The sequence below is a fragment of the Typopeltis vanoorti genome, chromosome 15, assembly GCF_054136105.1.
Source record: "Typopeltis vanoorti isolate ZY-2024b chromosome 15, IOZ_Tvanoo_1.0, whole genome shotgun sequence".
NCBI lineage: Eukaryota > Metazoa > Arthropoda > Arachnida > Uropygi > Thelyphonidae > Typopeltis > Typopeltis vanoorti.
In genome coordinates, this window is record NC_143563.1 from 42,577,298 (window position 1) to 42,602,128 (window position 24,831).

At 34.6% G+C, this 24,831-nt stretch overlaps 1 protein-coding gene across 1 annotated transcript in view; it reads left to right on the forward strand.

The window, feature by feature from the left end:
• Nucleotides 1-4,870: 4,870 nt before the first annotated feature.
• Nucleotides 4,871-24,831, forward strand: part of LOC150098703 (pancreatic triacylglycerol lipase-like) — a 36,097-nt gene continuing 16,136 nt past the window's right edge. The window contains exons 1-5 of the mRNA XM_090405518.1: nucleotides 4,871-5,220; nucleotides 20,192-20,460; nucleotides 21,829-21,975; nucleotides 22,958-23,066; nucleotides 24,290-24,406. Of these exons, the coding sequence (XP_090261644.1) occupies nucleotides 5,106-5,220; nucleotides 20,192-20,460; nucleotides 21,829-21,975; nucleotides 22,958-23,066; nucleotides 24,290-24,406 (757 nt within the window). The 5' untranslated portion in view covers nucleotides 4,871-5,105. The remainder of the gene's footprint in view (nucleotides 5,221-20,191; nucleotides 20,461-21,828; nucleotides 21,976-22,957; nucleotides 23,067-24,289; nucleotides 24,407-24,831) is intronic.

The window sequence follows — 24,831 nt, forward strand, 5'->3', positions numbered from 1 at the left end:
ATGAGATTCATTGCTCTTGTGGCATTTGCTATGTAGGCCAGACGGGAAGATCGGGAGAGATCTGCATGTCTGAACATGTAAAAGACGTCATAAAAAAATAAAAATAAAAAAAAAGAAGGGAGAACAAATCAGGCTTAATATTCCACACAGCTACTACTGGCCATCAAGTACTCTGGCAAAAGACAAAAATGTCATCTATTGATATTAACTGTTTCACAAGAAAATTTAAAGAAGCTGCACATATGCTTACGAGCCCTACACAATGTAATAAAAATCAAGGCTTGATTTTACATCAATTGTGGTCTGCCTTCATCAAACATTTAATTGCCACGGACCTAGGATATAGCACGCGTGAATCACAGAACTTGATAACATCTAGCAATGTTCCAACACGCGTACAGTAACGAATATATATAATTTGTATGCTGGTTTATCAACTTGTTTAACAGTTGGGAAGTTAATGTGTAATTAATTGTTAATAAGTTTTTGTTATGTAAAACCTTTTATATACTATTACCCCTGATGATGTAAGTCTTATGACGCACGAAACTTCTCCGGTTTTTTAATTGTTTATTTTTTTTTATTCAACTCTTTATATTATATTATACTATGTGGTCTCAATATCGAAAACTACCTACAGAACTGCTTAACCACAGAAACCTACATGTACAAATTATATATACTTAACCCAAGAGTAGCAGCCGATCTCATCCTAACATAATTTTCAAATTTTTAAATAGGTATAACTGTTATGGTCATAATTAGTATGTCCTGTATCTCAAAAATAATCTCGTATAAAAAAGTGAGTCAGATAATAGAAGAAAATAGGAAGTTAGCTACAATTTATAAGCTACGTTACTGGCATTATTTTAAAAATTAGCGCTAATGTTATATGCTGCTGTTGTTATTGTATTGCTGAGCTTTTAAAGTAGAATTTAGTGGCTGCTTCTGAATTTGAGTATAGAGATTTTGAATAATTAAAACTGAGCCAGTTTTAATTATTCCAGCTATAGTTTCCGAAAGAAAGAAAAAAAAGATGAATCGTATAATAGTATATGCTTGGTTCTAATGTACTGTAGGTTATAACCTTTCGGAGGCGAGTCACATTAAAAAAAAAAAAATCACCACCGTGACCAAACTGATATGCATAGGATGGTGTGCACAAATTTACTGATCTTATCTTTTCATTAATTCTTTCACTTTAATTTTTATTTATTTTTATTTATTTTTTTTTGTTATTATTTTGATTGGTTGGAATTACAGACGAAATAGCTAAGGCTATGAGGCCAGCATGTTCAGTCTGTTAATTGCGGGTATGTCCCCTAAACTTTTTTTTTTCTTTGTGGAATTGAAAAATACGAGTTTCGAAGAAGAATCCTGCGATTCCTTTTTTCCACATGAAATTAACTCATTTTCAAATAGAAGGTCTTTACAGAGGTTCCTCGCTTCGTTGATGTGTTAATCCATTTCCCAACTAAAGGGTAAATGTCTTGACGTCCTTGCAAACTGAAATGGGAAAACACATTAAACACACCATGAATGAATTTGAAAATGAATTAAAAAATTATAAATAAATAAAACAGTAATGTTTTGTTCATTACGAACTAATTTTGCAACAAATTAAATGTACAGATCTAAATAGATGAATATCACTTAGAAATCGACTTCATATTAAGGAAAATTTCCACTCAGTATTTTGCGCGCATGCTCATTACAAAGCCAAACGAACAGTTAACTAGACTAATTTTAAACTCCTATAACTTGCCTCATGTTTCATAAATTGTATTAAATACAAACCGTCATATAGATATTTGCGTGTGTGTTTTTTTCTCAGATGCATGCCCTGTAGTTAAGTCTTTGTGCCTAATAGTTACGAGATAATTTAGAAATGAATTTCTATCTTAATAGAAATAGGTGGCGTAGTGATAAGCTAAGCCTTCTGTTGTGGCGTTTCTTTGAAGCGGTATAGCCATTTTGCTGCATACGCAATGTCAACACTCAAATCTTATTACTGATAAAGGGGTTGACCTTGGGAGGAGAGAAAGAGTGGCAGAGAGTCTGGTAGTAATCGAAATTTTTAACATTAATATTTATTTCTAAAATATACACAGAAGTACACTGTATTGATGTCACATTTGACAAGAGCAGTGCATAAACCTTAAATGTAGACGTAACTAGAGAAAAGCTTCTTCGTGTCATAGAAACAAAGATGAAAATAGCGCCGTAAAACTTTGATCCCCCACATAAATGTTAATAATCTGACACGATTAAACTGTTTCAAGTTATTATTCTTCATAAGAACAACGTTTCATTTATTTATTTCATATATCTTAATTGTGACAAACTATACATATAAAATAAGAATATCTAACAATCATTTAAAATATTCATTATATTTCGTAGGAACTTTATTACATCTCTACATGTTTAGTCGCTAAGTTTCGGGAGCTTATCTCCACACTTGAAAACAAACAACATAAAAATAATAAAACGGGTTATAAAAGCAAACACAAACAATACAGTACTATAAGGTTAACACCTACGCAAGTTGAAACAGTAGTAGAGTGTGTGTGTGTGTGTGTGTGTGTGTGTGTGTGTGTGTGTGTGTGTGTGTGTGTGTGTGTGTGTGTGTGTGTGTGTGTGTGTGTGTGTGTGTGTGTGTGTGTGTGTGTGTGTGTGTGTGTGTGTGTCATAACAGCTACAATAACTAGTTCAGTGTAGTAGAGCTTTGCTTTGGTCATGTGTTCAGTTTATTACACTGTCTGAGGGCACAGACTGATGGAAGGATTAGGCCCATATTTCCATTAATATTTGAACACGAGAAAGCCACCTATATGGATTATTTGAATTGTCTCGTGGAAAGTTAACACTGATTTTTTCCAGTCTTTTGCTCTTGTGAAAACCGTCTGGGATCTCCTGTATACACATTACACGAATGCCATTTTCTGTGGACGAAAAAATACGAACAACCTGGTTGGCTGAATGCTGAATACTTTTATCTTTAATTCATTCAGCTCTTTGTCCATCTATCTCTCACATTTTTAAACGACTTATTTCGACTTTCGTTGTTAGATTTTAATTCTTTAATTAAATAATGCTGTTAATATTATTAATAATATTAAGAAATAATAAAATTAGTCCCATCCTATCTTCTGTTCATATTAGGCTCAATGGCCTGTCGCTGCTACATAACTTTGAAATTTTATTACTACTTATAACAGTGGGTAATCCCATCTGCGTTTGTTCTTCCGCCTGATTTGCCTTTGGCGGGATGAAAGCACCTGAGTTTCGGGGGGAAAAAAACTTTCCTTCTTCTGAGAATGGATAACTCACCCTCAGTTGAAAAAAGCGCTGATAAAGATTCTTAGCGTCCTAAACTAGATTCGAACCCAGGTTCTTCCCAACCAAAAGCCATATCAATACTGACTGAGATATCAAGGCTTTAAAATTATTTTCAAAGCAATTTATATAAAAATTTCCATGGGTTTTTATTTTAGAAATTTATAATTTGAAATATTTATTATGTTCTTCATGGATGTCAATTGACGTAACAAAGCCTCTAAAGAAATTTTATACTTTTTTCCTAAAAAAAAGAAAAAAGAAGCGGGACATTAATAAAATGTTTTTCCAAATGATTTTCCAATGAAGATCCTTGCATTCACACCTTAAAAATACTATTCTTCTATTATTAGTAAAACTTCAGTATGTCGTGTTTTTTTTTTCCCCCAGTAAATCCTTTTATTGCATTTGTTAAGCAGAATTATCACACAATGTTCTTATTGTCAAAATGCACCCTTTCTGAATATATTGCTAACATAAAGTTAACTTTTAAACCAAACTACAAGTCTCCTGGAACCGTTAGCAGAGATTTCTTCTGCTAACAGTTATCCTAAGAACATGGGATAATGGGTTCTGACCAGTGGCGCACTCAGGATTTAATCTTGGGGAGGGAGTTGAGTAGACGATTTGAGAATACACACTACGCATTGCATACGACCTATGACTGAGCATCTGCTGTGATCACCAATACATGATCCCGTGATTTCCTCTGGCCGTGCTCGAGCAAACGAAGTAGCACTCGGTCCTCTTGAGCACTACTTCGTTCACAGCGATCGTGATTCCCGAGAGCTATAGGGTATTCCCACCATATGTGACCGCTAATTCATAAGTAGTATAGAAATAGAAGACACGACACAACATAAATAAAAAAATGAATTTTAATTAGGAAAAGATTTTTGGAAAAATTTCTAGTGTTTTTTCCCTTTTTCTTTTGGGGAAGACCGGGCCCCTTGCCTCCCACCTCCCCTTGGGTGAGGCACTGCTCTGACTTACTACAAATCTAAGCGACATGTTTGTATTTAAGTACAATAGACAGGCTACTTAGTTTGAAATTCACTAATTTTGAAAAGCACGCTAGCAAGCGATAAATTGAAGTCATTAACCCATTTGTTGGATTGTTTATACACTCGTATACAAATGAAACAGGGTGATTTTAATTGTTTGTAGAGCCAGGATGAGTCTCGCCTACATCCGTGCTTAAGTTCAGTAAAATGAAAGAAATCATAGACTTATCTTGTTTAGAGTTTCGAAAGTGTTCTATACTTTGCCGATTCAGACATTTTCCCAACTAATACAGTATATCAATGAAAAGTATCTTTCAACACCGATTGGTCATATTAATCAGTTCAAGGACAAGTCTGTCTAAGTCTATGACATTCCACGAAAATGTATTCATAATTATTCTGTTTGTTTGATACACTGATTCCTACTTAAGTCGTCTAAAGTTCAAATGAAAGTTGGTACCCTCACCGGATGTGGGGGTTTCTATAAAACTTTGCTTCTTTTCAGAAGCATGTGCCTGTTAGTAAGTTCTCGTCTGTAAACGAAGTCAGTAATACTAAACTACACCGGAGATAACTACCATTTCGTAACAGAAACATAGAAGATCAGTTACGTGTTATTTTCAATGAAACAAATGTCAATGAATGTTCACGATTTAGGTGATCTTTTTGTCATAAATGTGTTAGTTCAACTTTGCTCATTTACAACTACGTAAAAGTGTAGAATCGAAAAAAAAAATTAAGGTATTTAAGTTTTATTGAGCCATGAGACACATCGATTCAGTCTTGGTGATTCTCTTTTTGATTTCTAATGTTTTTGGATTCCCATTATGGAAGTCAACATGGAATGTTCTTAACATTTCGTCTTGGATCAAAGGCGGTAAGTTATTTCTTTAATATTTTTTTAATAACACATATGTTGAGGGGGAAAAAATCCCCTTGAGTTAACTGGACTTTTTTTTAACCCCTTTTCATTGATGAGTGTAAAACTAGTTTTAAAAATGACTCTTACCCCTAGAATTATTATTTATTATTATTTTTTTCAATAAATAAAAGATGAATCGAAAGGTTATTTCCCATATTTTTATTTGACTTTGAAAATGAATTTATCAAATTCTGCTGGATGCTACATATTTTAAACATGACGTCTTTGTTATTTGATATTCACACACACACACACACACACACACACACATACAGAAAAAAATTATTATTTTTTTTGTTGACATGTTCGCCCTTATTGCATCTTTAATCATATATTTTATTATGTTTTTCACGTGCTTGGGTTTTTTAAATTTGTCATTTTTATCCTTAGCCATTAATATACCATTTCAGTTCGATCCGCTTTTATTTCATTTTATCGGTTATTATCCTCGCATTTTACTTACAATCATATTTATTCATTATTGATTGATTGATTTGAATCAGTATCCTACACGTTAATTACATTGGCCAACAAAAAAATTTTTTTTTCTGCTGATTATGATCTGACACTTGTTTTTTTACTAATTTGGGTGCGCCGATTTCAAATATCAAACCCATTTTTCTCTATCACGTCAGGTTTTTCCTCTATGGCATTTTCTTTTTGCTAATTTGTAAGTTTTTGATAGTTTTAAGGAGGCAGTGCTATTGAGAGGATCAAAAAAATCGATTTTTTAATATTGTTTTCTGAAAGTATGTACTTTTAAAAATCTGTTCCTAACTTTTCATCAAGAAATTCGAAAAATTCCCGAAGATATAGCCTATTATTCAAAGCGGTACGCAGATCAGAATCGGAGCGCTCACCGCTCTCCCTTGTTAGTAAACGAATAAATGCGTAAGAACCTGCAACGGCACATACTGGCACTTTGAATGCGAGAGAGGCCGATAACCGACCTAATTATAGTTATAATTATAACCAGAAGTCTGAACTAAACGAAAATAGCAATCATGTACGTGATTTTTCGGTTCACGCCAAATCATTGGAATGCCAAAAGCTAATTTTTGGCGTTTTCCCTTGCTCCACTGTCGTAATTTTCTACACATGACTTACACACTTTATTTGGAGCCCATGAATTGTCCTGATCTGCAAGTTTTACGTCAAAGTATGCAAAGTACACTTTCTTAACGAAATCAGTGATGTTTGTCCTTTGACTGGGAACAGTAAAGCTGCCACAAATGTAGCAGAAGGAATCTACACTATTGACACATTTTCGAGTAGAAAACATGATGTATTTTCTTCACTGCCGACCAACATGCAATTAACAAGACAAAAAAAAACAGAGACTTTATTGAAACGTTATAAGCGCTCATCAGACTTTCACGATCGATTAACGATTGACTGATTTCGATCGTTCTTTGTCCGCTATGGCGCATATAGCAATCATTTGTTTTAGGCAGTTGTCATCGCCTACTTTTCATCACCTAAATGTATTAGGTCGGTTATCGGCCTCTCTCGCATTCAAAGCGCCAGTACGTACCGTTGCAGGTTCTTACGCATTTATTCGTTTACTAACAAGGGAGAGCGGTGAGCGCTCCGATTCTGATCTGCGCACTGCTTTGAATAATAGGCTATATCTTCGGGAATTTTTCGAATTTCTTGATAAAAAGTTAGGAACAGATTTTTAAAAGTACATACTTTCAGGAAATAATATTAAAAAATCGATTTTTTTGATCCTCTCAATAGTACCGCCTCCTTAAAACTATCAAAAACTTACAAATTAGCAAAAAGAAAATGCCATAGAGGAAAAACCTGACGTGATAGAGAAAAATGGGTTTGATTTTTGAAATCAGCGCACCCAAATTAGTAAAAAACAAGTCTCATATAAAAGTCAGCAAAAATTATGTTTGACTGTGTTGTTATCACACTCATTCAATATTGGTTTGTTTTATTTCATTGTCTTTCATATCAGTGTCGATAAATCTCAACCTCTACGAATCTACATCAAAATTTTATTGCCAATACAAGAAAAAAGTAGGCAATAATACCAAATGATGATAGCTTTCGTTAATGTTTTGATATGTTTTTAATTTAAAAAGGGTTTGATATAAATTAATAAGCATTTAAATAATGCTTATTAATTTATATCAAAATTATTCCTTAATATACATGTATTAATTATGCCTTTAATTTGTATATAGAAGCGCTCATAAACATCTCTGGTTTTTTCTTTTCGTTTCGGACAGTAGGTGACTTTGTAGGCATTGCCGACAGTATTCCTGGTGAGATTTTTACACGATAGTTCACATTGCTCCCCCCCCTCCCCATTTTATCCTGGCTCGGGACAGGCATATGGCTGGGAAGTATTCATGACTGTAATCCATGCGTATTCACGGGGTTAGTTTGCCTGTCTGGGGGACGAAAAATCCGAGTTTCCGGGTGGGAAAAAACCTTACCTTCGTATGAGACCAACTAACTCACCTTTAGTCGAAAGAGACCAGATAAAGGTTCCTCGCGTCACTTTAGTTTATTTATTTATTCGTATGGAGTTTCCTCCATTTTCTTCCCTGTCCCTATTGAGGCGAGTTGAGCCCCCTCATAGGGGGGATTAAGTATTTATGAAAGTAGATCTCTGTGTGTTCACGGATCCGGTTTGCCTGTTCTGGGAGACGAAAAACCCGAGTTTCCGGGTGAAAAAAAAAAAACCCTACCTCCGTATGAGACCTGCTAACTCACCTTTCGTCGAATGGTGATGAGTTCAATAAAATCAGTTCATAAAAGGATAAATCTTCCTCGCACTTAAACTTCCTCTGATATATTTAAATTCGAATTGTCTTCTGTTTACATATGACAGTAATTATTGGCTTATGTTTATTGAGAATGGCTGGTCGACTGAAATCTTCAAAGTGCTGGCGATGTTGATATGATAATATTGATATGATAATGGTGATGTTGATATGATAGGATAGAAGACGAATTTTAGTCCATTTCGTATTTCTGGGTTGAACTATTAGTGAAAATTAAAATCACGACAATATCGACGTTTGCTATCCAAAAGAAATGTAAATATATTCTACTTGTGCTTCATGACAATATCGATCTCATCTATCCTTTAACTTGTTTTCGAAAGATTTTCGTGTTCCCCAAATTGTCATATTGATTATGACGTTTGAGGAACACGAAATCTCTCGAAGCTTTGTTGTTCCTCTAACATTAATATAGACATGGGGTTGGGAATGTTCAGAATGCTGTAGTAGTCAGCAGTACAGTGGCGCACTCACTGGGGGGGGGGGGGGGGAGACCGAGTTCAGTAGACGATTTACGAATACACACTACGCATTGCATACGACCTATGACTGAGCATCTGCAGTGATCTTCAATACACGCTGAGTAGTATAGAAATAGAAGACACAACATAAATGAAAAATGAATTTTAATTAGGAAAAGAGTTTTGGAAATTTTTCTAGTGTTTATTTCCTTTTTCTTTTGGAGAGCCAGGGCCCCCTTGGCCCCCTCCCTGGGTGCGCCAATGCAGCAGTATCACTACTTACCAAGGTGACGAAAAGGTAATTTGATGGAGATGAATCTGTGGGACATCCATTTGAGCAAGAGAGCACACGTAATAAAGATATGTTACGGTAAAACACAGATATTTCTGCTTATGTTTTGTGATATAAACCATCTTCAGTGTAGAATAAATAATGGAAAATTCAAATATAGCAAATTAAAATTTAAGGTTATAAATAAAGATGATCTCTTTCATATGCAGTAATGAGGATGCCAGGTTTTTTATATATTTATTTATTTATTTTAGTATCCTTACTAGCCGATTTGCTTGTATGCAGAATAAAACGAAAAACTCGAGTTTCCAGGAGATAAAAAGGAGGTGGGAAAGTGCTATCCCTTATGAGATCGGCTAACTCACCTTCAATTGAAAAAAAAAAAAAAATCGTATAAAGATCCATCTCATCACGATAAGAATTGAAGTGTGGTCTTTTTTTAATCGAAGTGTACGATGTCACAGCAATTTTCAAACTGCGTCATGCAGTGCAGTCTGCTATCGTTGTGGTGTGTGTTACCTTAGTTGGGGGGGGGGGGGGATGCAGTTCAAGGAGATATAAATAAAATCAGTAGAATAATCTATTCTCGCACTTAACTTGTTCTGATATATTTACGGTTGGACTGTCTCATGTTACATAATATGACAGTACTGATTATTATTTTTTTTTTTTTATAATATATAATTTTATTGATTTCTAAAATATTTACACATATACAATGATCACCTTGAATGACATTTTAACTTATGTTTACAAAATTCAGGTCTAAGTGCTGCATATATGATTAATTTTCTACATTGAATTTCAATTAAAAATTTCAATTTTTGCCTGTATATTATGTATTCACAACACATGTTCTTCGAATATTAACAATAAAGATTGTACAGAATTTTCTGTATAATGAATGACTAATATAATAATGTTAATAATAATAATAATAGTAGTATTTTTTTTTCACATTGAGAAGATTTATCATACATAGTATTACGTATATATACATGAGACATAGTTTCTGTACATTACAAAGATTCAGTACAATATGCAGTTTTTTTTTTTTTTTTTTTTTTTTTTTTTTTTTTTTTTTAAGTTTGAGAAATAGTGATTATACATACAAATTTCTGCATTTGCTTATAAGGATTACTTGTAGATGAGTGAGGCAAGTTAATCTCACTTACTTCGAAGCTTGGGTTATCTTTTATGAAGAGAGTGGGATTTAGCCTTCACTATTTGTGTTGTTGCTACTGTTTATGTATGGAATGTAGGCATTGGATGCTAGTGATTTGTGATGTGTATATTGGTGTTAATGGTTTCTTAACTTTGTTGGTATATTTTCCAGAGTTCGTTTTTTAATGTTCTGTAGTTATTTACGTGTTTTAACTTTCTTGGTAGGTTGTTGAGTTGCGTGGGTATCTGATAGGATCTCACAAAAGAACCGTATGAGTTGTTGAAGGGTGTGAGGAGGTAGAGAGTTGTTGTAGGTCGTGTTATACGATATGTGTCTCTGTTGTTTCGATAGGTGACGTTGAAGTAATTCCTTGTTAATGTCATGTAGTGTTTCAGGTTTTTAATGCTCAGAATTCTGTGTATCGCCATGTGCTTGTCGGATATTGGTTGTTGCGTGTAAGGTGTCCAGATCACTGTTGATACGATTTTCCTGTGTAGTGTTTCTAATTTTGTTAGGTGGCTGTTTGATGTATTTGCATAGACTGTTATACCGTATCTGAGTAGGGATTCGCAGATACCGTGATATAGGAGTTTTTTTATGTTGGGTTGAATAATGTCTTTAACTTGGAAGAGTTTTGCTGCGATGATCCGGAGTTTGGTGTGTAGGTATTCTATATGTTTTGTCCATTTAAGGTGGGAATCTGTATAAAGACTGAGGTATTTGGCGTGTGTTACAGGTTTGATTTCGGAACATTGGCAGGTATTTTTGTTGTTAATGCAGCGGTATGTGTGACAATGTAGCGATAGTGATGCAGGGCGTATGATTCTTGGGTTGTGTAATATCAACATCTGTGTTTTGGTGCCGTTGATTAGAATTGCGTTTTGGTGGAAGTATGTTGTGATTTCGTTTAGGTCTTGTTGTGCTTTGCAGAGAGCTGTGTTAATGTCTGTGTGGATTGCTAGTAGTGCCGTGTCGTCTGCGTATTGAAATATTTGACTTCTTATGGATATGTTATGAACATCGTTAATGTATATGTTGAATAGAGTGGGTGATAATATCGCACCTTGAAGTACACCGTGTTTTACTTGTATACTCCGACTGTGACATGTACCTATTTTTGCTACTTGTGTTCTGCTTGAGAGGTAGTTCTTGAACCATGTATGCAGTGTTCCTCTTATACCTATTGAGTATAGTTTGGTGAGTAGTATGTCATGTTCAAGTGTGTCAAATGCTTTGGTTAGGTCCAGTAGTATAAGGACGGCGTACTTGTTTTTGTCGAGAGCTTTGTTTATTGTGTCGGCGATGTCTTCTAATAAAGTAATGGTGCTTTTTGTTTTCTGAAAGCCATATTGGTTTTGTGAGATGATGTTGAACTTCTGTAAATAGTTCTGTAGTCTGGTGTGTGTTATTTTTTCTAGAATTTTTGAGATGACTGGTAGTGTAGCTATTGGTCTGTAGTTCTGAGTATCGTTTCTTTTGCCTTGTTTGTATATTGGCGTAATTACTGCAGTTTATAGTTGTTGTGGAATAATGCCTGTGTCGAATATTATGTTCACCAGTTTCAAAAGTATTGGATTTATTTGTTCAAAGTGTGTTATAAGGTCTGTGAGTCTTATTTTGTCTATTCCTGGAGTGGCCTTTGGTTTTAGTTTTAGGAGTGTTTCTTTAAGTTCCTGTTTTGTTATGGGTGGAAAATACATCGTTTGTTGTTGACTTTGTGTCGGTAATTTTTTGTTGATCGTTGGTAGTTTGTCTTTTTTGAGTTGTGTGATGTTGTTTGTGAAAGCATGGTTGAATGAGTATGCTAGTTCCTCTTGGTTTGTGTCCTGACCGAAGCTTTTTGCAATAAAATCTTGTGCTGAAGTTTTCTTTTTTCGGGTTACTAATTCGTTGAGTGTAGCCCATGTTTGCTTAATGTTGTCGTTATATTCCATGAATTTTTGGAAGTAGTAGCGTCTTTTTGCCATACGAATTTTTGTTGTTAGTTTATTTCTTGTGTTTTTGTATAAGGTTTGTAAATGTGTGTTACTGGGTGACTTTTTAAGTTTTTTTCCATAGATTTTTTTTTTCAGTAATAGTATTTAGCATGTCGTCATTTATCCATGGATTGTTGTCTGTTTGTCGCCTCGTTTGTGTAGGTTTTGTTGCTTTTTTGTATATTTCTTTGAACTTTAGTTGAAAATTCTCGTATAATGTTACAGGATCGTTTGTTTTAAGTAGGGAATTCCAGTCTGTATTTTTTACTTGGTTATCGACAATGCTCTTTAGTATGATCGAGTTTTGTCGACTTTTGTGGTGGTGGGAGGGGGGGGGGGGGTAGGAAACGTAATAAAACGAAGTTGAAATAAAGTATGGATGGGAGCCCGTATGTTGATATGATCAATGCATGATTGTGTTTGTGAGTTATTGAGTATTTCTTCTCTTGTTGGGGAGTTAATGGTAGGGTTTATGTTGTACTGACTTAGTATATCAAGATATGTGTTAGTGGTTGAAGAAGCGCGGTCAAGAGTATTTATATTAATATCTCCTATTAGGATGAGCCTGTGTGTTGTGCGCGGTTCGATGCCGCTTAGCCATGTTTCTAACTCGTGAAGAAATCTGAGTGGATTATTATCTGGGGGTCTGTATATTGTGTTTATTGTGTATTTGATACTATTGTGGCTATTTGTTAGTTCCAAAATTAGTGTTTCCGCATGTTCGAAGTGGGTTTGGTTTTGTTTGTTCTGCATAAGTTGTAGGTTTGATAATTATTTATGTTGTATGCGTAAATTTCTGTGTCGTTTATTGCAACTTCGGTCAGTATTAGCGCATCTATGTTTATCATGGTATAATTGAGCTGTGTTATCAATGTAAGCCAGTGTTTTTTTATACTTCTTATGTTTGTGTGTATGATTGTGAAGTTGGTGTTGGTGGAAATGTTGTCTGACCATTTCTTCAAAGAGTCAAAGACCTTGAAGTTTATGTTGTCTGACTGGATATGTTCGCCTATGTTTGAGATCTCCATTATATAGTTTTTAAATGAGTTCTAATCTTATTCTTAAGGATGTAAAGAGTTAGTGTTTTATAGAGGTAGGCTGTGTAAGTCGGATTCACTTGTAATTATGTATACTCGAGTGTTTTCATTCTTTCTCAAAAATATCTGGGAATTCTTTGTCCACAGGAACTTGTAGTTTTTCTCTCTTTTTGTCTTCCTTGCTTGGTATGGAAAATTTTTGAAGTATGGAGTCCAGTGTTCCGTTATATAGATTGGTGTTGGGAGTTTCTTATCAGTTAGGATCGTTGTTGTCGGCCTTGTTTTCTTGCTTGCTGTAAGAATGGAGTCTCTTAGATTTCTGTTGGTAAAACGAGCGATGATTGGTGGTAGTCTCTCTTTATTTTTTTTTGTGGGCCTCGGTTGATATAGGTGGTTGCGATTTGAATTCCAATTTTGCTGCCGATCAGTTGCATTATGTTGCTTAAGTCCTGTATTTTCTTTCGTTATTCCCTCAAATGGTAGGGTTTATGTTGTACTGTTGTGTTTATGTTGTTGTATAATAATAATAATAATAATAATAATAATATGACAGTACTGATTGGCTCCTGTTTATTTAGAATGAGAGTCCGGTGTTGGAAAGGAGTAAATGTAGAATTTGTCACAAGTGCTAAATTAAAAATACATCCGCTTACAACAACAACAATAAAAAGGTCTGAAGTCTATTACTACGAAAGTTTGAGGCTTACTCACATAAAGAGTATTGGTACTTCCTTATTGCTTCATATATTTTACGCATTTTAATAAATACAAGAAAATCAGGTTTGAATTCTACTGTCACCATTCCCATAAACGACCATACATAATGTAATTGAGCTTCGGTCTGTTATCATAAAGTTAACGCTTGACCACATCGATGGTTTTATTAATAAACACATATGCTGAGAAAACAACACGTCTTCAGTCCAACCACTGATGCTATCACGAAGACCGTTTAACCTTGTATCTCCTTCAGCGAATTTCAGTATGCTTCAGATAACAGCAGGAAAATACACGCACAGTATGTTGCACTTGCATATGCAATGCTTAATTCTCATGGAGAGTAAACAACTACTTATAAAATAGTAATCTATTATTTATTCATTTAATAGCACTATGTTCAAATAGAGGGCGTCTGATTAAAAAGGATATTGCTTACTCTTCAAAATACATATGATCAACGATACTCTCACTTATCACGTCAACAACTTTATGAGAACAAACAAACTTGTCGGCATGGAATGGGCATGGTCTGTCCATACAGTACATAGATTTTTTTTTTAAAATCCTGATCATTCTATAACAAAATACCTGATGTTAAACAAAAATTCATTCTAATATAGGTGCCCTTGATCGTATGTATTGGTGACATTCATTACACATAACACTGATTCATGTGGAATTAATAATATCATAATTAAAATAATAATAATATAATAATAACGCTGTGGGCGTCTACCACCTGCTGTTTCATCTGGACCTTGATATTGGCGTGATTCCTCTTCCCAGGTTTTCTTCTACAATCCATATGGCAGAGATGGAAATGAGATTCATGCGAAAATGAAACTTTTTCCCTATGGTCTAATGTCTTTCACACGTGTTCATCGATGATCAGGCGTCTCTTGACTGGGCTTCTGCTTCAGAGGTCCATATGAGGAGATATATTGGACTGTGGTTTGGAAAGCATGATTATTCATCAGTTAAATTCCATGGTCAGCCGTTGCACACTTTTCTGCCTATGTACTTGGACAAGGTAGGAGATTCACCATGAGAATCGATGAGATGTGGCAGCCCACCATTGGACTTGCAACTACTATTCTGTTTAGTATCCTTCCACTCTTAGAAAACCTTAACTAGAGCATCGTGCGAAGTACGTAAAATATTGGCACTTTCCTGGCTACTGCTATCCTTCAACGTTTACTTATGATTACGCCTTTTTCGAAGAGCTTCAGATCACGTCCCTTTCAGGGGCGAATGCTGGTCTAGAAATTCATACTTGCTCTTGTAATCATTCAGGGAGTGAGAGGTGTGATTGAAGTCTGATTAGCGGAATAATGAATTACTAACCATTTAAAATTATATATTTAGAAATTTATGTACATTTACTCATACAAATACAGCATTTATTTTACAAATGATTGACCTACTTGAATTCAAATTCTATCCTACGGTTCTTTATAAACTGGTCAATAACATCGTCATAAAAAGTTGGTTGTAACTTAATTTTCCCAAGCAACACGCACACTTGTAAAGGCTGACTGAAGCTCACTGGCTACAGCTACGTTGACTGCGTAGGGCCTGTGCTTAAGCAACATAATTGAGACGACGTGAAATGGCTATGCGCGCGCATGAAATCACAGTGCTGCTTGCAAGGACCTGGAAGCTCCTGCAACCGAGCAAGCCAAGGTAGCTTTGATTAGACGAGCAAGCATCGGCCTTCGATACACAACGCAAAGCTCAATTATTGCCGCGCAAGCTTAAGACGTCTTCTGTCTACAAAAAAAAATGAAAGCCTAAATGGAATGTTTATAAATGCATGCATTTATTAACAAGTAAATATTACTTTTTTCTCAAGTAATGAGCTTGCGAAGCAAGCATGGAGAATTCGCCCCTGGTCCCTTGCCTATATTGAACAGTGACTTCGAATGAACAGTACGTCACACATATCCACCCAAGGCAGAATGACCAACTGTGAAATAGTGGGAGTGATCATAATATTTTGACTGGAAACTGTAAATCACTATTTTCTTCTTATGATTCATTACCCCATTACCAGACTTATTAATAATCTTCGCTGACTACAATATGTGAATATTCGCTGCAATGCAAAAAATTATACGAATAACCGAGTGTTTTACGAAGATCAACTTTAGCTAAGTTTCGTGCAAATGGTGTACAAACCGTCTATGACAAATGACGCTCCATTTATTCCGTGTTATAAAGGGACAAGGTTATTTGGTCGGTTTCTCTTACCATTCTCATTTCTATAAACTGAATAGTTCTTATACGATGTCACAGTGTACATATCGTGGAACTTCTCAGTATGTAGTTAAAAAAACAAAACAAAACTATCATGGTTATTTTTTCTGACATCACGACAAAGGACTATAATTAGGATCATTTATTCAAGAAGTATTGCATTCCCTCCACATAATCACCACCTCCCAACCTTCACAGATGGAATGATGTAATCTAATAATAGCATTATCCTTGCAATTGCTATACCCTAATGCGTCTATGTTATTTGAAGAGCGTGTGTCGTCGTTACTCACTCCATACCATAGAACTCTAGCAACGTACTGTTCGATTCATTCATGTCCACCTATCCATCCATCAATAAACACCATAAACTCGACATATCGAATGATGTTTTTCTGATCATAGTGTACGTACTAGCATATACAAATTCTCTGTTGATACACTAAAATCTTATTTTAAATGATACATTGGTGTTTAACGTCACTTCGTATCATTTTTCCTGACCATTTCGTGCATTTCTTTATTTCATTTTTTTAATGATGTCTGTCACAGTTGATCACGAATGTTGTGAGCATCATGGCATACAATGAGTGGATAGTTTCTTAAAGGTAACTGCCTCCCAGTAAGTTGGACCATGAACCGGCTGTCAAACTACGGGACGGTACCTACTAAGGAGAGGTATTAGACTCAAATGAACGCTAAGAAATCTTTACGAAACATAAGAATTTTTATTTTTACCAAAAGGAAGATATTTTTTAAAAAAAGTTTAAAAATTACTGGGATAACTGGTCATAATCAATAGATTTACCTGCCATAAATAATGTTTCGGTAAGTCTCTCCTTTTAGCTCTTGATCTTTCGGACTTAAACATGTTTCAGTCCACCAGAGCCTTCAATTATTTTGACTAAGCATGATAGATTCAAGCTTCGTACTGTAAATCGCTTTGTCCGTTATTTTATACTGTATGTTCTGTCCACATGAAAAAACTTTGCGAATAAACAGCATTGGAGAATTAATTTATACACAACACCACGAGAACCATTACACTTTCCTGGATACAGTCATCCCTCGACTTACTCCGGGTTCCGTTCCATCCGGCAGGACGTAAGTCGATAGATTAAATCAACAGGGTTATAGTGGTTAGGGACTTAACCGTAATAAGTATACTGTCATTTTAATTTTTAAACCTTAAAAAACTGTACTGTGCATTACTTCCACTATAAAACAAGAGAATAATCACCCAAATCTTAGTTCACAATCACATACCTTTATTACTTGCCCTATGTGAAGAACTAGGTGGCTGCGGCTCTTCTGATATAGCCTTTTGTTTGTCTTTTGATGAAAATGTCCAACGTGCTTTGCTTATTCCTCTTCTTGTTCTCATCATAAATTTGTTGATAGCAAGCAAACGCATCATGTACTTTCGTTTCTACTAATAAGTAGCGTTCGACATTGGGTGGGGGGGGGTTCCATGTCTTCAGCCATTTTGAGAACATCGCTAACTGCAGAGAACACTTCTGCAAGACCCTTCACTGTGAATTCTTTAACTACCTTTTCTTGTTTCTCTTTTCCCTCTTCCTTTTCTCGTTCTTCCTCTTCTGAAAAACGTTGTTCTCCAGTTCGACCACTTCTTCGTTGGTCAACACTTCAAAGGCACTTTCTATGGGTTGAACTATGTCATCATCATTCACTTCGAGATTCAGATTATTTGCTAGGCCCACTATTTCTTCACTCAACTTACAAAGGTCTTTATTTTTTTTTCAAAACTTCCAAATTCCTGCACAAATCTTTTTAATGTCTTTTTCCATATGCCACTCATACATTGAGAGGTCACTTCGTTCCAAGCCACAGCAATATTTTAAATTGCATGATCAATATTGAATGTTTTCCAGAATTGCATGAGGGTCTGGTCATTTCCTTCAGTGGCAGAAATAGCTGGTGAAAAAGTTCTCCGTAGATAATAAGCCTTAAACACTGCAAGAACTCCCTGATTCATCGGTTGGATCAATGAAATAGTATTTGCAGGGAGAAACATGACTTTGAACTTGGTAAAGATCACAGATATAAGATGGATGACCTGAAGCATTATCTAAAAATAAAATTTTAAATTCTACATTTTCTTGCACACAATAGCTTTCCATTTCACTCGCATAACAGTTGATTAAAGCATCCGCAAACAATTTTTGAGTCGTCCATCACTTCTTATTGCTCCGATAATGAACTGGAAGCGTATGCTTTCCAATGATTTTGAATGCTCGTGGATTCTCACTGCGCCATATCACAAATGGTTTCAGTTCATATCCAGCCACATTACCCTTAACAGAATCGTAATACGGTGTTTAAGAGCTTTGAAACCAGGCATAGATTTTAGCTTTTGGTGGGTGAATGTCTGCTGGGGCATTCTTTCCCGTGGTCTCATCCATTTATGATGGATGAGACCACAGGGAGGTCTCATCCATATTAAATATTTGCTGCGGAAATAATCCACAAACTCCTTGGCAGCCTTCTCAATGGCACTTTCAGATTCACCATATATTTTCACATTATGAGGCGCAAAATTCTGCTTGAATCCCATAATCCAATCGGAAGCGTTGAATTCGTAGTCGTAATCGGGTTCTGCTTTCTCCTTCAACATGTTGAAGAGACTTAGTGCCTTGGCGGTTATGGTCATGGTGCTAAGGAGTATGCGTTTTGGTTCAGGTCCTCTATCCATGATGTAAGTAGCTTTTCCATATCACCAATAGGACCTTGTCGTTGCTTCGTCACTATCGTCGATTTAATGGAAGCAGATCCTTTCACAGCCTCTACGATTTTATTCTTATTTTTCAAAATAATCATCACTGTAGAATGAGACCATCCGAAATCATGTGCGATCACACTGACAGGCCTACCAGCTTCATGTTGCTCTATAACTTGCAACTTCGTTTCAAGATCAATTGCTAGATTCTTTTCAGTGATTCTTCACTAGGTTTTTTGATTGGGCGTGTAGGGTCCATGTTGCACAAAATATCGCAAAACACGAGTGTTTAACGATAAATACACAGATAACCTATTTCTGAAATCAACAGAGGAACTGTTGAAGACACGTACAGACTGCCGAGCGAGCTCGCCACTGAATGCGTTGTTGCCACTGAGCATGATGTATTGTTGCTAAATAAAAACCTTTTTATTTTACGCTCGCTTGCTCGAAAGTATAATTAAAAATATGACTTATTCCCTTATGAGATCCCAGACGTGTCTTCGAACGGACGTAAGTCGAGGGATGACTATTTGCTACCTTTCAACCTTTTCGAAGATCATCACTTCACACGCCCTTGTCTATTTTCTGGTGACGTCATGCGCTACGTTTTGAGTTGGATTGTTTTTAAATCGTTGCCTAGCAACTAGGGCTATGAAGCTAGTGTAATATGTCTGCTAATTGCTTGTGTTCTTCTGACTAGTTTGCCTGCTTTGCAGAACGAAAAACCAGAATTCTACTGAAAGAGAGAGAGAGAGAGAGAGAGAGAGAGAGAGAAACTTGCCACAGTTCTCTGAAACCAGTTTAACTTTAACTCGCCTACACGGAATTCGAACCTTTCCATCCAATGAAAGGACAAAGAAAGCGTTTCTGACGCTTCGAAGTAAAGCCTATTTTCTGATTTGAAGATACGGCATATGGGTAATTGTTGCTTACGTACGGTTTATTTGATATCAGAAGTTCTGAAAACTGCGCATGTGTGGCCATTAAAATCGTGTAATCGCTTCCACCTTCACTTCCGCTACATGCTAGACTCAGTAAAAATCCATTGCGCTCATTTCATTTTTCTAGTTGTTCTTGTTCCACTAATAAGATTTTTAAATGGATTCAGAAGTTAACTCAGGTCGGATATCTCGCAATTTTGAAACCAATACGAAACTATATATTTCACGTGAACATCCCATATTATCCTATGAATTCTCCATACTTCGATTCGTTCTCAGAGTTTAAAGAACCACTTTCAACGAGGTTTCTGCTGAAGTGACTTATCAAACACATCAACCATAAAAGTACTGTAGTGATAAGGCAGAATCAATCTTATATTGAAGACCTCTAAGTATTTTGTTAAATAAATGTTTATTTGGTTTAACAAGAGCAAGGCAGTATGCAGGACTTTTAAACTGACCTTCGTAGAAGCACAGATTCAGTTAAAATAAATTTTATTTATGTAATTGGTTTATTTATTTTTTCTTGTTTTACAGAGGGTGTCTGCATGGACGAGCTTGGATGTTTTCCTATCACCGACGATTTTGTACACTTACTCTATCGCCCCATTAATGTTTCTCCATACGACAGAATGACCATCAATACTAAATTTATTCTTTATACACGGGAAAATCCACGAGAAGGTGTTACTCTTAATTCTCACGATGAAAACCGTATCAGAAACTCTACGATTGATCCTAGTCATAAAACAAGATTTATTACTCATGGTTTTCTGGATCATACGTTTTACGGTCCATGGATGATGGTGAGTGTCATTTATCTTATAAAGACATTTATGAATATTCGTAAGGTATCAGAGGAATCAGCATATATTTTGTCTTAATAACTATTGATTATGTTTTATTTTTAAAATATGCAGATAAATTAAATAAAATATAAATAAAATAAAATTCAAATAAAATAAATAAAATAAAATAAAATTCAAATAAAATAAATAAAATAAAATAAAATTCAAATCAAATAAATAAAATAAAATAAAATTTCAATAAAATATAAATAAATTAATTAATTAATTCCCTACGCCTTTTTAAATATTGATGGGAATATGTAACACTCTTTAGTAATTTTTTGGAAACTAGTCCACAGTCATTCATAATCTGCTGGGAAAAAAATCCTAAAAAAAAAAAAGTTTATACATGCTCTTTAATCTTTAATATGACATATTTCAAAAATTTCTGGCGAAACGAAGAAGCACCATACTGACCAATGTTTTCATGCGGCAATGTACACAGCTATGAGTAAATTTGCGATCTCATGTCGTCTGCATCTCTTATGTCGTCTGATGTTTATTTTACTTAAATAAAACTCTTAGTAAATTCCATAAAGTGCATTTAAAGTCTGTGAATTAATTTTGAGAATTCTGTGAAACTATTTTAAAAACGAGTTAAATATCCTTTGTTTTCCGCGTAATTGTTGCAAGATAAATCTATGTCATTTTTAGGGGAAAACGTCGTTTATTTGACAGAGAATATATTCATTAATATACATTCGTTACATATTTCATTATATTAAGGAAGCCATTTGCTTTAATTAGCATTGAGTACATTAATATAAATTAATATAATATACATTAATGCTAATTTTGTCATAAACATTTATTGTTTATATTAATATAGATAGTTATTCCCTTTTGTATTTTAATTTTTTCCATTATTTATTTATTTCAATCAATTAACTGGTCCTCAACACGCACGCAGCAGGCTACTTGTATGGCTCTTTTTTTGTTTAATTCAAGAAAATGTTTTCGTGTTTAGTTATAGGCCTGCTTGGAAACAGGTTCATTTCTTAAAAAGCGGACTCTATTATTATTGTCTGAAAATGAAATTGTCTGAGAAACGTTTTTATGATATGGAAATAATAAACTAATTTTAAATTCCATTATTTGACTTGAATACGAGAGAGCTTTGTATAGGTCATTTTAATTTAATTTAATTTCATTTAATTTTATTTTTTAATGACAAAATCATGTAACAATAAAACATACAGAAAGACGAATACAGTAGAGCCATCTATTATTTCTTAAACGTTAATTTCACAGTTCAGTGCTTCAACAAATATTTCGTATATTAGCATCTGATAAATATTTGTTTTTGACTTGGTTTATTCTTTATAGGAAATGAAAGATGATTTACTGCTAAACGATGATGAAAACGTGATCATAGTAGACTGGAGTGGAGGTAATAAAGCACCATATTACCAAGCTGTAGCAAATAGTAGAGTAGTTGGCGCTGAAATTGCCCTTCTTATTACGAAAATGAAGGTAAGATTCTTTTAAATATTAAATGCATTTATTTATTTTTTTCCAGAATTTCATGTAATTAACGATGCAACTATGAGAAGAGAGTGACAGAAGCTTATGAAAAAAATTCTCTTTTTTAAATTCAAATATCATTTAAAATGTTCGTAAAAAATATAAAAAACAGTTGCGAAAAAATGGATTAAACTATGAATTTAAAAGAATGCAAAATAAACAACAACAACAAAAAAAAACTATTAACATCACAAGCCAGCAAAAAGATGGACTTTATTAGATAATTTTTAGTATGAGTGATAATTCCGAGTGATATGGTAAGTGGAACACATCCAGCTGGACAATAAATCGACTTGCTAGTCATATAACACTAAAAAATCGCTAAAGGAACAGATATGTTCCTTTTAGCGATTGCTACTTGAATTCGTAACTGGTAATTTCCTGAGCTAAAAAGATAGGTTAAGCCACACAATTGACCAGGTTTTACATTGATCTGTTGTATCGACTTATTATACTAAAAGCGAGAAAGCAATGACTGCACAGAACAATGACCATGACTTGGCATCGGCCTTATTCTTTGATGCTTATGTTGTTCGTTTTGAGTGTCAGCCAAATGCAGATAAATATCCAAGTCTCCTATAATAAAAAACTTAGCATTCCTAGCAAAGCCTGAGTAGTAATAATGAACCATTACTCCAATTATATGTATTAATATGCACTGCACTGCACTGTGTGTGTGTGTGTGTGTGTGTGTGTGTGTGTGTGTGTGTGTGTGTGTGTGTGTGTGTGTGTGTGTGTGTGTGTGTGTGTGTGTGTGTGTGTGTGTGTGTGTGTGTGTGTGTGTGTGTGTGTGTGTGTGTGTGTGTGTGTGTGTGTGTTCGTGTGTTCCATGGAGGTCTGATAATAATAATAAATGCAAACGTTCTGTTTGAAATGATTTTAATATAATTATTTTACACATATTAATGTCATGAGTCATTGTTTCCTTTAGTATATTCTCGGTCTTAAAGAAGAGGACTGTCATATCATTGGTCACAGTCTTGGAGCTCATATTGCAAGTTATACTGGGAAGAATTTAAAGAAATTGGGAAGAATAACAGGTAGGGCAATTTAACGGTAACGATGTATTGTAAGCTTAAAAAATATACTTTTTTGTCTAGTTTCATGCCTCTTATACTAATTGTAATCACTTCTTTATTCAGGTCAACATTAAATCAACAAACATTTCCACCGAACTTGTTTTGTCAATTTTTCTGCCAAATACTTCCTAATTGTATATGATACATTCTGCAGAATAATTGATCTGTCTTTTGTTTCTTCTTTATGCCTTTTCTATATTAGGAATGTTTGTCTTTAGCTTATACTAGCAGTTATTAAATCTATTCATTTTCTAAGTATTTCACGTAGGCATATTTTGGTTTATCAAAAGATTCAGACTGATCTCATTTTAGCATCTTAGGAAAATATTTACTGTCGCATGAAATAGAAGCTAGAGTTACGATATGCATCGGTGTAACCCTTCTGGCCTTTGCACTTGCATTCTTAAAACCATGTCACCACGCGCTTGTAATATGCCGTGATCCATTATCGTCTCATACTCAACCAGGTCATATCTATAGAATGGTCACAACATATGTGCCATAAAATTATTCACGGGCAGTATGACAATGGATTCTCATCGGAAGCAACCTTTCCCATCTACGGTCATTGCACTTAACAGGCGAGAGAATACAGTGTGTGGGTAATTTTTTTCAGGATGGTGTTATCTTGTATTAGACAATGGATAGTTCATAAGAAGCTGTATTTTTCTGTAATCATATTAAGGCTTTCCTAAACTTTTCCAAAACATTTCAATTACTTGAAAACTGCCTTGTAAGGCAGGGTGTCATCACTATGTGCGATTTTTATCAATTCGCAATATTCCGTTTTCATTTTATAAATTTATCACAAAACTTTAATTTTGAGTTAAACATTTGTTTACCATTACTAAATTACACGATGTTACACACCGAAAGATGTCATTCTTAAAGTATATGATGAATAATTTAAAAACAGGAGAATTGAATCAGTTTAAGATACAAGCAAGAGCAGTTTATAACATTATGAATGTGAATTTGGAGAGAAAAAACCAGCGTGCCGGTTTCACTAGACTTTTGGGCAGTTGCTCTGCTCTATAACTAAAAGCTGTGATGGAAAACTAAAACATGGGATGGAATTCACATTTAAAAAAAAATTATTCGTTTATATTTTCTGTTTCTTAAAGCAAGCGCCCAGTTTATCCTAACATACGTTTATCTATTTATTATGAATTTTTCTCTGTTAGGCCTCGATCCAGCTGAACCTTATTTCCAGAACATGCCTTCCACTGTCCGTCTTGATTCTTCTGATGCTGATTTTGTTGATGTCATTCATTCAGACGCCAAATCCATTATCTTCTTCGGTAAGTTTCAGTCTGATGCATATTATACTTACATTTATTTAAAACCGAAATGAAAAATATAAAATATAGCGTAACTCAAAGATCAGTACTACCACCTATCCCTTTTTTTTTTTTTAATTTATATTAACGATCTTCTTATCTGGCAAAAGATAACCATTCTTCGCTGATACTACCTGACGTTATAAAATCCTTATCATCAAATGTATTAAAAAAAAAAAAAAAAAAGACGAGGAGCTATGTCATTAAACCTATTTTCTGGAAGAAAAAAATATATTATATATCAGATATAACTTATGTAACTGAATATCAATTATACTGTGCATTCATCCTGAATTGATTTGCTTTTTTTAGTTACACATTTGCTTTTTTCTTTGTTACACTCACGTATTTATGATTATTATTGTTAACAGCTGTACATCAACTAT